The sequence below is a fragment of the Staurois parvus genome, unplaced genomic scaffold (assembly GCF_062004578.1).
Source record: "Staurois parvus isolate SC_StPar_1 unplaced genomic scaffold, SC_StPar_1.0 ptg000874l, whole genome shotgun sequence".
Taxonomy (NCBI): Eukaryota; Metazoa; Chordata; class Amphibia; order Anura; family Ranidae; genus Staurois; species Staurois parvus.
In genome coordinates, this window is record NW_028318670.1 from 137729 (window position 1) to 156703 (window position 18975).

General features: G+C 46.8%; 1 protein-coding gene across 6 annotated transcripts in view; it reads left to right on the forward strand.

Moving 5' to 3' along the window:
* Nucleotides 1–18169, forward strand: part of LOC149443106 (uncharacterized) — an 85504-nt gene extending 67335 nt beyond the window's left edge. The window contains exons 1-10 of one of the 6 annotated variants that reach the window (XM_089655808.1): nt 2209–2447; nt 2534–2657; nt 2774–2871; nt 3062–3289; nt 3370–3564; nt 3757–3954; nt 4044–4259; nt 4349–4528; nt 4637–4778; nt 11070–18169. In XM_089655808.1, the coding sequence (XP_089511934.1) occupies nt 2573–2657; nt 2774–2871; nt 3062–3289; nt 3370–3564; nt 3757–3954; nt 4044–4259; nt 4349–4528; nt 4637–4778; nt 11070–13318 (3591 nt within the window). In that variant the 5' untranslated portion in view covers nt 2209–2447; nt 2534–2572 and the 3' untranslated portion in view covers nt 13319–18169. Of the gene's footprint in view, nt 1–2208; nt 2658–2773; nt 2872–3061; nt 3290–3369; nt 3565–3756; nt 3955–4043; nt 4260–4348; nt 4529–4636; nt 4779–11069 lie in introns of those variants that run through there. The other 5 variants (XM_089655807.1, XM_089655810.1, XM_089655809.1 and 2 more) reach the window with 5 other exon arrangements.
* The last annotated feature ends 806 nt before the right edge of the window (nt 18170–18975 follow it).

The following is an 18975-nucleotide window of genomic DNA, read 5'->3' on the forward strand; positions in this document are numbered from 1 at the left end:
TAACACAGTCTCACCACTCCCAAAATTTAACTGAGCATCAGCGTCTCTGGTGGAGCTCTCTTCCTTTAAAATGGCAGCTGGAAGTTCTCAGCAAAATGGCCACAGGTAGCAAGTGAGTATAGTGCAGTATATAGTGGTAGGAGTAGTGAAGAAATAGTTGGAAGATTAAGTTCAGAAGTGATCAAGAAGTAGTAGCAGTCTTTCAGAAGAAGTGAAGTGATTATTAGAAGTCTTGAAGTCTTAAGGTCTTGAAGTCTTGAAGTGATCAGGTGAGCAAGTGAGTTCATCAGTTTGTGAGTTTTTGAGTTTAGGTGTTTGGCATTTTTATATCATCCAATTCCATTGTTCCGAAAAGACCTCCCAACAGACTTGATGATTGCATGGTTGAGAAGTTGCGTATTTAGAGATATTCCTCACCTGTCCACTGGGGACAGTCCGGTATCACAAATGAATTGGTGGTCTTAATGATGACCCATCCATTGATAGAAACAAAATGTCTTTATGTATCAAATATATGTCCTATTCAAGTATAGTTAATTTCACCACTAACTCTTGGATAAGGACCATAGAAAGATGTAAATACATTTGGTTTCTCATTTTCCTGATATTTAAACTGTTTTGGAATAGCTGATTTCTTTTGGAAATATACAATTTACCCCAATTCACAAATCATCTTCTTCTTCATCACTTCAAACTTAGTTGAGTGGTATGCAATACCCAACTTTGTTGAATATATTTTGGTGTGTGGAAATATACCCTTTATAAGATTTCTATTGATATAAACCACATTTTTCTTTGTATCTGAAATGACCCAGGTTTCACCTTCTTCTGCATACACAGTTCAAGGCGATGTGATGGAAAGAATGTCTAGTTGCTTTCACTATTTTTTGAGAATTAGGGTAAATAGAAGAGACCGGAGTTAAACCTTCCTATTCAATAGCTATTGTGACATCTCAAGAAGTTTGTTTGTTCATCACACTTTCCGAGGTTTTGTGAGAGCTTTCAGACAATGGGTTTCCATCTCATCATTGTCATTTTGGTTCCGTGTGTTGGCTCACCTGTAGAAATTCAAATAGTGATATCTATCTCATCCCCTCTTGAATCACCTCTTTCAATGTCCAGTCTGTGTGGTAACCTCTTGAAATATCTAGGAAAATTTCACTCCCAGTCAACTGGGATCCTAATTTGAAATAATATAATAATTTTTAATAAACAGTTCCAAAAGTCATTACATCAGTCTGCCACGGTTGTAACGGTCGGGGCCTGATGCTTCGTGATGTTAGAGGAGCAAGCTAGTCTAATGTGGATGAAAGTGAACGGTTATAGACAGCAGTGGCCAGGTCAGGGCAGGACAGGGGAGAGATTGTGTCATAGAGGAGGTCAGTTTGCAGAGTGGAAAGGAGCAGGATTCAAGTTGTGAAGGTTTCTGCAGGTAATTGTTTGCTGCTTGGAGGGATAGGTGTTTGAAGACGAGGAGACTGTCATGGTGATGAAACTGTGATCAGAGAGAGGAAAGGGGGTGTTTGTGAGGTTGTAGGTAGTGCAACGATGGGAGAAAACAAGGTCTAATGTATTCCCATCAGAGTGAGTGGAGGAATGTATACATTGTGCTAATAGTTGTTACTGAGAGACAGAAATTGTTCATTGCTCCAGGAACCCCTAGAACCCTTTGGAGGAACCCCTAGAACCCTTTGGAGGAACCCTTGGAGCAGCACAGTGGCTTAGTGGTTAGCACTTCCGCCTGGCAGTACTAGGGTCGTTGGTTCGAATCCCAGCCACGGCACCACCCACCTGGAGCTTGCATGTTCTCTCTGTGCCTGTGTGGGTTTCCTCTGGGTACTCTGGTTTCCTCCAACACTCCAAAAACATGCTGGTAGGTTAATTGGATCCTGTCTAAATTGGCCCTAATATGTGTATGTATGAATGTAAGTTAGGGACCTTAGATTGTACACCCCTTGAGGGTTAGGGACTGATGTGAATGTACAATATATATGTGTAAAGCGCTTCGTAAATTGACGGCGCTATATAAGTACCTGAAATAAATAAATACAGCCCATACACACCCAGCACAAGGCTGGGGTCACACTACCAGATGGTTCTTGGGGCTGCAGTTCCTCTGAGCTCCACAAGGTGGGGATCTCACTTGTACCCAGACAGGAAGTCTCTATGGAAGATAGGAAGTGATGTCAGGGACAGACAGGACGTGACCTCAGGTATAAATGGGAAGTTTTGGGTGAGTGGTGAGTTGGGAGGAGGTAGAGAGGAGACTTTGCTGGAAGAGGAGGATCTGATTTTATATTTACACTCAGTAAAAGCCAGAGTTTTCCTCCTGTGAGGTCTGGAGATCATATGACATCACATTGCCTCCACCTCCCTCCCTGATAGAAGAGAGAAAGAAGAAGATTCTAGAAGTCACCAGAGAGATCACTGAGCTGCTGACAGGAGAGGTGAGCGGTGCCGGGAATTCTGGGACATTCTCCAGTAACAGACAAGGGATGTGTCTGGATGGTGACTGTATCATTGTGTGTGTCAGGTTCCTATAAGGTGTCAGGGTGTCACTGTCTATTTCTCCATGGAGGAGTGGGAGTATTTAGAAGGACACAAGGACCTCTACAAGGACGTCATGATGGACAATCAGCCGCCCCTCACATCACCGGGTAAGAGGAGACTTTATTGGAAAGGAGAGAGCAGTACGGAGGATCCACCTAGATCCCCCATCATCTGATAAACACATAGAAACAATGGATTCAGTCAGTGTTTGTGTTTCCTACAGATGTATCCAGTCATGGGAACCCACCAGAGAGATGTCCCCTTCCTCTGTATTCCCAGGATTCCACACAGGAAGGTCACACCATCCCTCACCATCATCAGGTAAGTGGATCCAGTCATGGGAACCCAGCAGAGAGATGTCCCCACCCTCTGTATTCCTGGGATTTCACACAGGAAGGTCACACCATCCCTCACCATCATCAGGTAGATGAGGAACAATCACTGATAGTATCATTAGGATCTGTACATTATCTGCATTGTTACCATTGATGTCTTTTTATTATATATTCAGAGTGGAAACCTGAGAGATTCTACAGTTGAGGTTAAAGAAGAGATAAAAGAGGAGGAGGATGAGAATGGTGTGATGGAGGAGTCAGAGCTTCTAAAGGAACACAAAAATCTGTACCAGGACACCATGGAGGAGTCATCCAGCTACAGGAACCCACCAGAGAGAAGTCCCCATCCTCTGTATTGCCGGGATTCCACACAGGAAGGTCACATCATCCCTCACCATCATCAGGTAGATGATTGACAATTATTGGTAGTTGTGATTTATACACAGCATGTTTGTTACAATGAATGTTTTATTATATCTTTCAGAGTGGAATCCTCGGGGATGATAATATTGATGTTAAAGAGGAGGATGAGGAGTATGGAGAGATGGAGGAGTTTTCAGAAGGACACAAGGATATGATGAAGCCACCTAATACCAGGAACCCACCAGAGAGATTTCCCTGCCCTCTGTATTCCCGGAATTCCACACAGGAAGGTCACACCATCCCTCACCATCATCAGGTAGATGGTTCCAGTCATGGGAACCCACCAGTGAGATGTCAGAGCTTCCCAAACATCTGTACCAGGAAACCATGGTGGAGTCATCCAGCTATGGAAACCCACCAGAGATATGTCACACCAATGACCATTATTGGTAGTTCTGATTCATAAACAGCATGTTTGTTACAATGAATGTTTTGTTATATCTTTCAGAGTGGAATCCTCGAGGATGATAATATTGATGTTAAAGAAGAGTATAAAGAGGAGTATGGAGTGATGGAGGAGTTTTCAGAAGGACACAAGGATATGATGGAGCCACCTAATACCAGGAACCCACCAGAGAGATGTCCCCATCCTCTGTATTCCCGGGATTCCACACAGGAAGGTCACACCATCCCTCACCATCATCAGGTAGATGAGGAACAATCACTGATAGTATCATTAGGATCTGTACATTATCTGCATTGTTACCATTGATGTCATTTTTATTATATTTTCAGAGTGGAAACCTGAGAGAGTCTACAGTTGAGGTTAAAGAAGAGATAAAAGAGGAGGATGATGAGAATGGGGAGATGGAGAAGTCAGAGCTTCCCAAAGATCTGTACCAGGACACCATGCTGGAGTCATCCAGCTATGGAAACCCACCAGAGAAATGTCCCTGTCCTCTGTATTCCTGGGATTCCACACAGGAAGGTCACACCATCCCTCACCATCAGGTAGATGAGAAACAATCACTGATAGTATCATTAGGATCTGTACATTATCTGCATTGTTACCATTGATGTCATTTTTATTATATTTTCAGAGTGGAAACCTGAGAGATTCTACAGTTAAGGTTAAAGAAGAGATAAAAGGGGAGGATGATGAGGATGGGGTGATTGAGAAGTCAGAGCTTCCCAAAGATCTGTACCAGGACACCATGGTGGAGTCATCCAGCTATGGAAACCCACCAGAGATTTGTCTCACCATCCCTCACCATCATCAGGTAGGTGGGACAGAGCTTCTAGAACATGAAAATGACTCAACACTCTGACATGCGGAAGTGATGTATAGATGCCGAAGAATGTTATTTTCTCTCCTTCTCTTGATGTAGAGTGGAGATCCAATCGATATAGAATTTGAGGTGAAATCAGAAGAAGAAGAGGCGTATGTGAGGGATGATCAGCAGTCTATGGAGGAGGATGGAATAACAGGGACATTTATAGAGGAGGACACTCCTACAGAGATCAGCACAGGTGGGTCATGAACACTAAATCCATTCCTCCACCCATACTGCTGGCACAAAATTGTTTCATTATTTTTTTTACAGAAGCTAAAGTAGTGCCGTCATACTCGATGTAAAATAATGTTCTTGTAATCCATTGAGGAACACAGGAACCCTTAAATCTTTGGGTTATATTGCCCCATCCCCCTACAGGAAGTTTCATCATTAGCAATTAAGAAAAGCCTACAGGCCAGCCCAGGATGACCACTACCAGCATGCCTCAGTTTTGTAGCAAAGCAATACCCAAAGTATAATCCTAAACACAGAGGGGAGGGACCCGTGTCCCCCAATAGACTTCAAGAAAAGGATTTTAACGGGTGTACAAAAATCTTGTTTTCATAATCGCCTCTTGAGGGACGCAGGAAGTTTTGACCTTCAGGAAGTCCAATAGCAGTGCAGCCGAGGGATGAGAAACGCAGCAAACAAATGCTAGCAGGGCCAAGAAAGAGGCAAGATGGAACTGAAAACTGCCTGCAGCTCAAAGAGCGGCCTTAATAAACCTCTACTTGTATCTGGCTTTGGCTGAGGCTACAACATCCACCTGGTAGAACTTGGAGAACATGGGAGCAGAATCCAACCTTGTAAATCTTGGAAATAGCTTCTCGATGCCATAAAGTCCAAGAAGCGCTTCTAGATCCAGCAGAGTGCGCCTGGACCAAGATGGTGGAACTGGAGACCCGGCGTGCAGAGTTTTCCTGAAAGAAGCAGTGGCCGAGATTCAGACACTCACAGCTCAAACCAAAATCAGACGAGGGTCAATTTGTTTATGAACTGGTGCTGGAGAGATGGACAGAAGAACAATATCCCGGTTGAGGGGAAAGGCAGAAACTACTTCAGGCATGAAGGAATTCCTGGGCTTCAGCACCATAGGTTCCTTGCAAGATGAAGCCAGCAGTTCTGACACCCCCCCCTCCCCCCAGCAGAGGCGATGGCCTACAACGGAAAGCACCTTGTAGATGAGAATAGGGAGAGGAATGTATCTAGTGGGTTCAAATGATAGATTCTCAAGTGCCAAGTTCAGATCCCAAAAAATCACAGAGAAACGGGGGGTGGGAGCTACGTGGAAGACCCTCTGTACGAATGTCTTAATCAGCGAGTGAGAGGCCAACGGGCAAAGAAACAGAGAATAAAGGGCAGAACCTTGACCCCTGATAGTGTTCAGTCAGACGCTGGTCCGGACCCCAGACCAAGCTTTAGAAAAGTGAGAATCCATCCTATGGAGAAACTCCTGGCATTGTAGGGATCTGATGTCCCCATCCCTCAGAATCTGGGTTTAACAGCCAGAGTTGGGAGAAGATCGAGACCTGCCAGGAAGAACAGAGCTACAAAATGGACTTCTAACTGCTTCCCAGTTTGGACCTTACAAGTGCATCCTCTTGCTGGAATGGTAAGTGTCCTGTTAAGGATGGACTCTGCCAGATCCTACAAAACCTTCGCTGAACAGATCCAAGGCTCATAAGTATCACCCGCCAGATTGAGGACTCCGAGCATGGAACAGATTCTAACTCTAGAGGATACCATGATTCCAGGTTGGGGACCTCAGAGCTGTCAGAAGACTTGTTTCAAGCAAGGGAGGGCTGAGGGCACCTGGTACAGCAAGATGGTTCCCTATGTCAACATTTAGACATGGCTGAGGCAATGTATAGGCTCAGGGCAAAAGACAAGGTGAACCCAGACATGACCAGAGGTCATCAAAGTCACGGTAGGTGGGCAGCAGGAACAGATCGAGATCCACATGACTCTTTTCAAGCAGGAGCAGCAGCTTTCTCCGTGCTGTATGGCAGAGAAGAGACCATGGGCACATATTACTCTAGCGGATGATATCAGCACTTAGTCCCTCAGAATTACTCCTTCTATGGCAAAACCAGTGAGAACGAGGTGCCCAGCAATCTAAATAGTTCAGGTAACTCCCACCAGACCCACTGACCGAGCCTTCAGAGAAAGGGCAAAGGCTAAGGCAACGCCAAGGGCTAGAAACCTGGAAAGCAATCCGCAGAGAATCTACATAGAACCCAATGCTTGAAGATGATTTCCAGGCCAGGGTGGCCTGTAAGCGGTACTCCAAAGGCCAGGCTGAGGATGACCATGCAGGAAACTACAAATCTAGAAATGAGAAGTCTCCAATGAGAGAAGATAAGAGGTGCAGAGCTTTATATAGGACACTAGTAGAAGACCTGAGGCATGCTGGTAGTGGGAGGAGTTATCCTAGGATGGCCTACAGATTCTTTGCTTGCCAGTGTTCAATTCTCCTGTAGGCGGCTGTATAACCCTTAGGTGAAAGACTTTCTGTATCTCTCAGAGAAATGAAAATATATATTCCACCTTTACTAGTTTCTTCCATTTCCTTAACCGCCTCCCGCCCGCCATATAGTCCAATGACGGGCGCAAGGCGGTTCTCTCATTCTCCCATTCTAACCGCGCATGCGTGGCTCCAGGAGCGTGCAGCGTGGCAATTAGTGGTGCGCTGTATCCCTCGGACACAGCGGATCACCGATCCACGGAAAGAGCCGAAGATGTTGGCTCAGTCATGTTATCAGCTGTGTCTAATCACAGCGATCGCGTGTAAACGGAAATGTCGGTTATCGACATTTCTCTCCTGTCGAGCTGTCACGCTGACATTGGAGAGGAGAGCCGATAATCGGCATTCCTAAGAGGGGACATCTACACTGATCATCAGGGCACTGATGATCAGTGTAGCTCCAGCAGTACCAAAATTGAGAAGAGAGAGAAGTGCGCCAGGAGGACGTCATCTGTGCTGCACCTCACAGGTGGATGGCTGCAGTGCCAAGGTATTACAAGGCTGGCACTCTAGGCGGGTCCCACAGGAGGAAGCGAGGACGGCAAGCGCAGTAACTGGGAGTCGCGGCGCAGAGAGGAACCGAGATCCAGGGCGGGCGCTGCTGATCTCTCACATCAGCGTAAGTAATGGAGCCAGCTTGAGGCGCATCCAAGATGGCCGCCAAGCGGAAGTGACGTCAAAACGTTGCTGGGAATCGTCCAAGGGGGCGGTGGTGCGTTTCAAGGCAACCTGCCTTTTCTTTAGACCTGATTGGCCACTGGAGTGAGCCAATAAATAAGGGAAGGAGGAAGGGGGTGGGACAACTGATTATTACAGTTGCCAATTATAAGGGCATCAGCAAGCATCAACTGTCCCACCACCATACCCTGTTCCAGCACAGGTCCTGTACCATCCACCAGTGCTCTCAGTGCCCATCTAAGCTGCCTTTCAGTGTCACCCGTCAGTGCCACCCATCAATGCCAGTCAGTGCTGCCTATCAGTTCCGCCTATCAATACCCATCAGTGCTGCTTAACAGTGCCAGTCAGTGCCGCCTATCAGTGCCCATCAGTGATGCCTGTCAATGCCCATCACTGCAGTCTCATTAGCGCACATCCGTGAAGAAGAAAAATCACTTATTTACAAAATTTTATAACAAAAACTAAAACATTTTTTTCTAAATTTTCAGTGGTTTTTGGTTTAAGAAAATCTAAAAAACCCCGAGGTGCTTACATATCACCAAAAGAAAGCTCTGTCTATCACAAAAAATGATAAAAATATCATATGGGTACATTGTTGCATGACTGCGCAATTGTCATTTAAAGTGCGACAGCGCTAAAAGCTGGAAATTGGCCTGGGCAGGAAGGGGGCAGAAGAAAGTGCCCAGTGGGCAGGAAGGGGGTGACAGTGTCCGGTGGGCAGGAAGGGGGTGACCGTGTCCGGTGGGCAGGAAGGGGGTGACAGTGCCCGGTGGGCAGGAAGGGGGTAGAAGTGCCCGGTAGGCAGGAAGGGGGTAGAAGTGCCCGGTAACGAGGAAGGGGGTAGAAGTGCCCGGTAACGAGGAAGGGGGTGACAGTGCCCTGTGGGCAGGAAGGGGGTGGAAGTGCCTGGTAGGCAGGAAGGGGGTGGAAGAGCCCTGTAAGCAGGAAGGGGGTAGAAGCGCCCGGTAGGCAGGAAGGGGGTAGAAGTGCCCGGTAGGCAGGAAAGGGGTGATTGTGCCCTGTAGACAGGAAAAGGGTAGAAGTGCCCGGTGGGCAGGAAGGGGTAGAAGTGCCCGGTGGGCAGGAAGGGGGTAGGAGTGCCCGGTGGGCAGGAAGGGGGTAGAAGTGCCCTGTAGGCAGGAAGGGGGTAGAAGTGCCCGGTAGGCAGGAAGGGGGTAGAAGTGTCCGGTAGGCAGGAAGGGGGTGATTGTGCCCTGTAGACAGGAAAAGGGTAGGAGTGCCCGGGGGGCAGGATGGGGGTAGGAGTGCCCGGGGGGCAGGAAGGGGGTGACAGTGTCCGGTGGACAGGAAGGGGGTGACAGTGCCCGGTGGGCAGGAAGGGGGTGACAGTGCCCGGTGGGCAGGAAGGGGGTAGAAGTACCCGGCAGGGAGGAAGGGGGTGACAGTGTCCTGTAGGCAGGGAGGGGGTAGAAGTGCCCTGTAGGCAGGGAGGGGGTGGCAGTGCCCGGTAGGCAGGAAGGGGGTAGAAGGATCCGGTAGGCAGGAAGGGGGTGACAGTGCCCAGTAGGCAGGAAGGGGGTGACAGTGCCCGGTGGGCAGGAAGGGGGTAGAAGTGCCCGGTAGGCTAGTGGTTAAAGTAAAGCTGTGGTCTACTTTTTTTTTTTTTCTCTTTTAATTGCCAATAATGAGTGGGGAGATATTTTTTTCTGCTGTACAGCAATGATTGGGGCATTACTTTCCATACTCCTGACCCTTGCGCTCCTTACGTTATGTTGTGTGTTACATACTTCCAGCCCCTGCATTCTATACACATTATTATATACACTATATTCCCCCAAGTATCGGACCGCCGGCCTTCCCACGCACATGACCTTTAATGGCCCCCCAGTCTTCGTCCATAGGGTTCAATATTGAGTTGGCCCCGCCCTTTCCACACACATGACCTTTAATGGCCCCCCAGTCCTAGTCTGTAGGGTTCAATATTGGGTTGGCACCGCCCTTTGCAGCTATAACAGCTTCAACTCTTCTGGGAAGGCCGTCCACAAGGTTTAGGAGGGTGTCTATGGGAATGTTGGACCATTCTTCCAGAAGCACATTTGTCAGGTCAGGCACCGATGTCCCCCCTCCACCAAACTTTACACTTGGCACAATGCAGTCAGGCAAGTACCGTTCTCCTGGCCACCGCCAAACCCAGACACTTGCATCGGATTCCCAGACAGAGAAGCGTGATTGGTCACTCCAGAGAACACGCCTCCTCTGCTCTAGAGTCCAGTGGTGGCGTGCTTTACACCACGGCATCCGACGCTTTGCATTGCACTTGGTGATGGAAGGCTTGGATGCAGCTGCTCGGCCATTGAAACCCATTCCATGAAGCTCTCTACACACTGTTGTTGGGCTCATCTGAAGGCCACACCAAGTTTGGAGGTCTTTAGCTATTGACTCTGCAGACAGTTGGCGACTTCTGCGCACTGTGCTCTTCAGCATGTGCTGACCCCGCCCTGTCATGTGACGTGGCCTACCACTTGGTGGCTGAGTTGCTGTTGTTCCCAGTTGATTCCACTTTGTTATAATCCCACTAACAGTTGAGCGTGGAATATTTAGTAGCCAGGAAATGTCACAGATGGACTTATTGCACAGGTGGCCACCTATCACGGGACCACGCTTGGAGTCACTGAGCTCCTGAGAGCGACCCATTCTTTCACCAATGTTTGTAGAAGCAGTCTGCATGCCAAGGGGCTTGATTGTATACACCTGTGTCCATGGAGGGGATTGGAACACCTGAATCACATGATATGGAGGGGATGGGAGCACCTGAATCACATGATATGGAGGGTATTGGAACACCTAAACCCAAAGATTGGGGGGGGGGTAATACTTGGAGCAATATAGTGTGTATGGAGGTATATACAGGATATATATATGGAGGGGATTGCAACACCTGAATCCAAGGATTGGGAGGGCGGGCCTTATACTTTGGGCAATATGGTGTACTTTTGACTCCCTGCACTCCATACATTGTTGCATGTTCCATACTCCCAGCCCCTGCACTATATACACATTGTTATATGTTACATAATACTGACCCCTGCACTTTGTATGTTGTATGTTTCATACTCCTGATGTGTGGATACTATGCGCTATGTTGTACATTTTCACATTCTGACTGTTACACTGTGCAGGGAGCCATCACTTGTGTGTTCCATACTCCTCACCCCCTACAATCTTCATGCTGTACGTTGCATACTCCTGACCCCTGCACTCCGTGTTGTAGGTGACATAGTCCTTAGTTCATATCTAAACACAACCTCTGTCTTTGTATTTTAGTCCATGGCCGGGAGATAAGGAAAACCTCCGAGGATTGTCTCACTTTGTCTCCAGACTGGAAAGTAGAAGATGAGGACATCACACAGTATAGTTCAGGAGAAAACCCGGCTCCCTCCAATGTCCATCCGGCACCACCCAGTGTAGATGGACTATCGGATTCCTCGTATCCTGAAGAACCTCAGACTGTGCGGGACTGGGCCGTCCTTCCAACAGGGAAGAGGTTCTCTTGTACTGAGTGCGGGAAATGTTTCCTTTTTAAATCCGTTTTCGATCGTCATAAGAGATCTCACACAGGGGAGAAGCCATATTCCTGCCTTGAGTGCGGGAAATGTTTTTCACACAAGTCCAATCTTTCCACACATCAGAGATTTCACTCGGGAGAAAAGCCGTTTATTTGTGCTGAGTGCGGGAAATGTTTCCATTTTAAATCCAATCTCAGTAGGCATGAAAGAGCTCACACGGGGGAGAAGCCGTATTCCTGCCCCGAGTGCGGGAAATGTTTCCATTCTAAAGCCAGTCTTAATGAACATAAAAGATCTCACAGCAGGGAGAAGCCATATTCCTGTAATGAGTGTGGGAAATGTTTCCGTTTCAAATCTGGTCTTAATGAGCATATAAGATCTCACACAGGTGAAAAGCCATATTCCTGTACTGAGTGCGGGAAATGTTTTTCACAGAAGTCCAGTCTTAATGTACATTGGCAATTGCACACAGGGGCGAAGTCATATGCCTGTCCTGAGTGCGGGAAATGTTTTCGTTCTAATTCCGTTCTCAGTAGGCATAAAAGATCTCACACGGGGGAGAAGCCGTATTCCTGCCCTGAGTGCGGGAAATGTTTCCATTCTAAAGCCAGTCTTAATGTGCATAAAAGATCTCACAGCGGGGAGAAGCCGTATTCCTGTAATGAGTGCGGGAAATGTTTCCCAGTGAAATCGGCTCTTGTCAGACATCTGAGATCCCACACGGGAGAGAAGCCATGCTCCTGCACAGAGTGTGGGAAATGTTTTACGTGGCATTCCCAACTTATGAGGCATCAAATGATTCATGCAAACAAGATTTCCTATTCCTGTCCTGAGTGCGGGAAATGTTTCCCATTAAAATCAGACCTTGTCAGACATCAGATGTCTCACACAGAAGAGAAGCCCTATTCCTGCCCTGAGTGCGGGAAAAGTTTTTCACGGAAGTCATCTCTTTCTGCACATCAGACATGTCACACGGGGGAGAAACGATATTCCTGTCCTGAGTGCGGGAAACGTTTCTCTGGTAAATCAAAACTCGATGCACACCAGAGGTCTCACACAGGAGAGAAGCCGTACTCGTGCCCTGAGTGCGGGAAATGTTATTCGGTGAAATCAACACTTGTCACACATTTAAAATATCACACGGGAGATAAGCTGTATTCCTGTCCTGAGTGCGGGAAATGTTATCCACGGAAATCAGAACTTGTCGCACACCAAAGATATCACACGGGGGTGAAGCCGTATTCCTGTGCTGAGTGCGGAAAATGTTTTGTAAGCAAATCAGAGCTTGTCAGACATCATATAACCCACACGGGTGAGAAGAATCTTTCCTGTCCTGAGTGCGGGAAATGTTTTATCAATAAAGCGGGTTTAAGTTCACACCAGTTATCTCACAGACAGAAGTCATTTTCCTGTCCTGTGTGCGGGAAATGTTGTTCACACAAAGCAACTCTTGTCAGACATCTAACAGTTCACACAGAAGAGAAGCCGTATCCCTGCCCCGAGTGCGGGAAATGTTACCCATATAAAGCGACACTGGTCAGACATCTATCGCTTCACAAAGAAGAGAAGCCGTATCCCTGCCCCGAGTGCGGGAAATGTTACCCATATAAAGCGGCACTGGTCAGACATCTAACCTCCCACACGGGGGAGAAGCCGTTCTCTTGTAACGAGTGTGGGAAATGTTTCCCAGTGAAAGCAGCTCTTGTCAGACATCTGAGATCCCACACGGGAGAGAAGCCATACTCCTGCACAGAGTGTGGGAAATGTTTTGCGTGGCATTCCCAACTTATGAGGCATCAAATGATTCATACAAACAAGTTTTCCTATTCCTGTCCTGAGTGCGGAAAATGTTTCCCATTGAAATCAGACCTTGTCAGACATCAGAGGTCTCACACAAAAGAGAAGCCCTATTCCTGCCCTGAGTGCGGGAAAAGTTTTTCACAGAAGTCAAAACTTTCTGCACATCAGAAGTCTCACATGGGGGAGAAGCCGTATCCCTGCCCTTAGTGCGGGAAATGTTTTTATGAGAAGTCCTATCTTGCTAGATATCAGAGATTTCACTCAGCGGTAAAGCCATATCCCTGCAGCGAGTACAGGAAAGGTTTTGTAAATAAATCGGATCTCGCTAAACACCAGAGATGCCACACAGGAGAGAAGCCGTATACATGCCCCACATGCGGGAAAAGTTTTACCGAACAGTCCAGTTTTGCCAGGCATCAGAGAAAACACACTGCTGATGAGACAGGTTAGAGACCTGAGTGCGGGAAATGTCTCAAAAATGGAATGATATTTTGCAGCCTATTAGAGATCTCACAATGTGGCTGAGAACCTGGATACACGTCATGTACAAAAAAAAAAATCTTCAAAAGAAAATCACCAAAGACATCAAAGTTCTATCTGACCTACTCTGCTAGGAGGGAGGGGGCATACCATTTCTGTTTAGGTCCCTCCTGCGATGTAATCTGATCTTCCCTGCTCTTCGTAGAGAGAAATCCTGACGAAAGAGGTGCAAGAGAACTTCTGGAGGAATGAAGGATAGGAAAGGATCTGGGGGTCCTAGGACTATCAGCGTGCATCACAAAGGGGACTACCTCCGGAGATGAAACTACTACTTTACACAACTCTGCTTCAGTTGTATCTGCTGTGCAGTGCTGGTCACCAATCCTCAGGAAGGAGGTACTGGAACTGGAGAGAGTCCAGAGAAGGGCAACAATACTAATAAGGGGGATGAAGGAGCTCCATTATGGGGGATGGAGAGCCTCTGTTATGGGGGATGGAGGAGCTCAGTTATGGGGGATGGAAAACCTCAGTTATGGGAGATGGAAAACCTCAGTTATGGGGGATGGAGGAGCTCAGTTATGGAGGAGCTCTGTTATTGGGGATGGAGAATCTCAGTTATGGGGGATGGAGGACCTCAGTTATAGGTGATGGAGAACCTCAGTTATATCAGATGGAGAACCTGTTATGAATGATGAAGTAGCTCAGTTCTGTAGGATGGAGGACCTCAGTTTTGTGGGATGAAGAATCTGGGGGATGGAGGACCTTGGTTATGAGGGATGGTGTACCTCGGTTATGGGGGATGGAGGTCCTCAGTTATGGGAGATGGAGGAACTCCGTTATGTGGGATGAAGAACCTCAATTATGAGGAATAGAGGAGCTCAGTTATGGGGGATGGAAGACCTCCATTATATCAGATGGAGAACCTCAGTGATGAGGGATGAAGTAGCTCCATTCTGTAGGATTGAGGACCTCCGTTCTGTAGGATGGAGGACCTCGGTTATGAGGGATGTTGGACCTCATTTATGGGGGATGGAGGACCTCGGTTATGGGGGATGGAGGACCTCGGTTATGGGGGATGGAGGACCTCAGTTATTGGGGATGGAGGAGCTCAGTTTTTGTGGGATGGAGAACCTCAATTATGAGGGATAGAGGAGTTCAGTTATGGGGGATGGAGGACCTCCGTTATATCAGATGGAGAACCTCAGTGATGAGGGATAAAGTAGCTCAGTTCTGTAGGATGGAGGACCTCGGTTATGAGGGATGTTGGACCTGGGTTATGAGGAATGTTGGACCTCGGTTATGGGGGATGGAGGACCTCAATTATGAGGGATGGATGAGTTCATTTATGGGGGATGGAGGACCTCCTTTATGGGGGATGGAGGACCTCAGTTATATCAGATGGAGAATCTCAGTGATGGGGGATGAAGTAGCTCAGTTCTTTAGGATGAAGGACCACCGTTCTGTAGGATAGAGGTCCTCGATTATGAGGGATGTTGGACCTCGGTTATGGGTGATGTTGGACCTAGGTTATGAGGGATGTTGGACCTCGGTTATGGGTGATGTTGGACCTCGGTTATGGGGGATGGAGGAGCTCAGTTATGTGGAATGAAGGACCTCCGTTACATCAGATGTAGAATCTCAGTGATGAGGGATGAAGTAGCTCAGTTCTGTAGGATGCAGGACCTCCGTTCTGTAGGATGGAGGTCCTCGGTTATGAGGGATGTTGGACCTCGGTTATGGGTGATGGAGGAGCTCAGTTATGTGGGATGGAGAACCTCAATTATGAGGGATAGAGGAGCTCTGTTATATCAGATGGAGAACCTCAGTTATATCAGATGGAGAACCTCAGTGATGAGGGATGAAGTCGCTCAGTTCTGTAGGATGGAGGACCTCCGTTCTGTAGGATTGAGGACCTCGGTTATGAGGGATGTTGGACCTCGGTTATGGGGGATGGAGGACCTCAGTTATGGGGGATGGAGGACCTCGGTTATAGGGAATGGAGGACCTCAGTTATGGGGGATGGAGAACTTCAATTATGAGGGATAGACAAGTTCAGTTATGGGGGATGGAGGACCTCAGTTATATCAGATGGAGAACCTTAGTGATGAGGGATGAAGTAGCTCAGTTCTGTAGGATGGAGGACCTCCGTTCTGTAGGATGGATGACCTCGGTTATGAGGGATGAAGGAGCTCAGTTATGTGGGATGGAAGACCTCAGTTATGTGGGATGGATGACGTCAGTTCTAGGGGATGGAGGACCTCAGGTTTTGGGGATGGAGGACCTAGGGTCTGGGGGATGGAGGACCTCGGTTATGGGGGATGGAGGAGTTCAGTTATGGAGGATCTCAGGTATGGGGGATGGAGGACCTCAGGTATGGGGGATGGAGGACCTCAGCTATCAGGAAAGGCTACACACATTAACCTCTTTTATGCCGTGCACTTTCACCCCCTTCCCTCCCAGGCCATTTTTCAGGTTTCAGCGCTCTCACACTTTGAATGACAATTGCGCGGTCATACAACATTGTACCCAAACTAAAATGTTATCATTTTCTTCACACAACTAGAGCTTTCTTTTGGTGGTATTTAATCATCGCTGGGGTTTTTATGTTTTGCTAAATTAACAAAAAAAGACTGAAAATGTAAAAAAAAACCCACATTTTTCTTTGTTTCTGTAATAAAAGTTTGCAACTAAATAATTGGTCTTCATAAATTTAGGCCGAGATGTATTCTGCTCCATGTCTTTGGTGAAAATAACCCAAATTAGGATGTATTATTTAGTTTGTAGGAAAGTTATAGAGTTCACAAACTATGGTATAGATCTGAATATTGATCAATCCTGAAGTACTGACAGCCAATCTAATTTCTTGAGGTCCAAGAATGTCATGTCAGTAGAGATATCCCCCAAATGTCAGGATAGTACAGATATCCTCCAAATTTCAGGATAGTACAGATATCCCCCAAATGTCAGGACAGTACAGATATCCCCCAAATGTCAGGACAGTACAGATATCCCCCAAATGTCAGGACAGTACAGATATCCCCCAAATGTCAGGATGGTACAGATATCCCCCAAATGTCAGGATGGTACAGATATCCCCCAAATGTCAGAACGGTACAGATATCCCCCCAAATGTCAGGACGGTACAGATATCTCCCCAAATGTCAGGACGGTACAGATACCCCCCAAATGTCAGGACGGTACAGATATCCCCCAAATGTCAGGACAGTACCGATATTCCCCAAATGTCAGGACAGTACAGATACCCCCCAAATGTCAGGACAGTACCGTTATCCCCCAAATGACCCCTTTTTGCAGAGTACACAGTCCAACGTCCTTCATAAGAGGCATGGTGAGTTTTTTGAAGTTGTAGTTTTTTTGCCATAATTTTTCGGAAAATGAAAGCATTAAATAAAAATTTTTCACTATTTTTTTTTTACATCCTGTCACCAGTGCAGTACAGCGTCATCATATAACTGGCATGGCAGTGATCAGGGACACTGACTGGTGACAGTACGAAAAAAAATATATAATTTTTTAAATTTTTTTATTTTTAATTTTTTATTACTTTTTTTTCTTTTTTTAAGATTTTTTTTTCATATTTTACTGTGTCCAAAGTAGAATATTGTTACCATAGTAACATTGTACTACTTTGGGGAAGTGATCAGTATTTTTTTTTTTTTTACACAATTTGCTTATATCAATGAATTACTTTGCTATAAGTAAGCATTTAACTGAATGACATCGATTCATTCAGGGTTTTTTTTTTTTTTTTGTGCTTAGCTGTGATTTGGCCACGGCTAATCACATGGCACAGCTGGGCTGTGATTGGCCCAGCTTGTGCATGTGATTGCTGTGATCATTCACAGCTAGACACACTAGTATACAATGGATGGCATGAATAAAGCCATCCATTGTATACAACTATCATGTGACCTGCTGTGATTGGTCACAGCAGGTCACATGGTACCGGCAACGGGGCCGGTACACAGATCTGTCAATGGCCGTGTCGGAGGTACACGGCCGGTGACAGATCGCGCCGCTGCGCGGCTCTACAGGCGCGCAAATTGCGCATGCCTGAAAGGACGCCATGTGGTGTCCACCTGGAGCGGTGAGGGTTTTTGCAGGCCGCCATTTGGCCATAGGTCGGGCGGGAAATGGTTAAGCTAATTTTCCATAGACAAAAGACACTTAAGAGGAGATATGATCATAATATACAAATATCTTAGTGGTGATTCTAGCTGAGGGAGGAAACTATTCAGTCTCGGGTTGCTCAAGAAGACACGGGGGCCACTCAGTGAAGTAGGGGGTGCTTTACTGTTAGAATAGTAAGGATGTGGAACTTCCTTCCACAGTTGGTGGTGTCAGTGGGAAGTGTCGATAATTTCACAGAACGTTTAGACTTTCATCGTATGGGAATTGGTAGTGACATAATCCCACACACACATTGACACAGCTTGAACTGGATGGACTGGTGTCCTCCTTACCAACCATGTAAGATATTGCTGGTGGATGAATGAATGATAAAATATATGATATTCTTTGTAAGTTGATTAATAAAAGTCCACCTTCAGATCCGTATATGTTGATGTCTTTTTTTGTCAGTCCATAAATCCTTCCACACATAGTCCCTCAGCCCTTCACAATCTCCGGCACATCTGACATAGAGGAACCCCCCTCCATCTTTTCTATGTCCCATGTCCCTCTAAGCACGAGGATCAGCATGATTACCAACAGCCCAGTCTTGGGAGGAGCCAAGCCGTTTTTCTGGAACACCAACTAAATGATGTTTTTTTCCCAAAGCAATATTATTAACTGGTTGGATGGTTTTTAAATGTACAGTATATGTTATGTTAGTAGGGACATCCTTTTTATGGCTGAGCTCATGTGGCCATTTCCATTTGTGGAGTAATTTGTCAAATCCTCAAAACCCAGATTTAGGATTGAATCCCTTTGAAGTCTATGGGGGAGCAATCTTGAAACTAGATTTTGTCCATTGTCTAAAAAGAGCACCAGGAGCTGGTACATCTTGGATTCCATGGGACTGTGCTTGGATATTGGCCCCACTGGTTGTCACTATGGTTCTCCCCCGCCCTCTGCTGAGCACTTTTTATCCCACCCCTTGCTGGACATTTTTATTCTTCTCCAACCCTCTGCTGGGCACTATTGTTCCCCTGCTAAGCCCTATCAATCCCCATCACCGACCCTTGGGCACTATTGTTCCCCCACTCTTTCCCTTTCAGCATCAATGTTGCCCCCTCACCCCCATTGATCATCACATGCCACGTGCACTCTTGACGCCAGGGCCCTGATTTACTATTGAGCCTAGGCGCATTTAACAAGGGGGCCCCCAGATCCCGCCCCCCCACGGGAATGAGTCTGCGGTA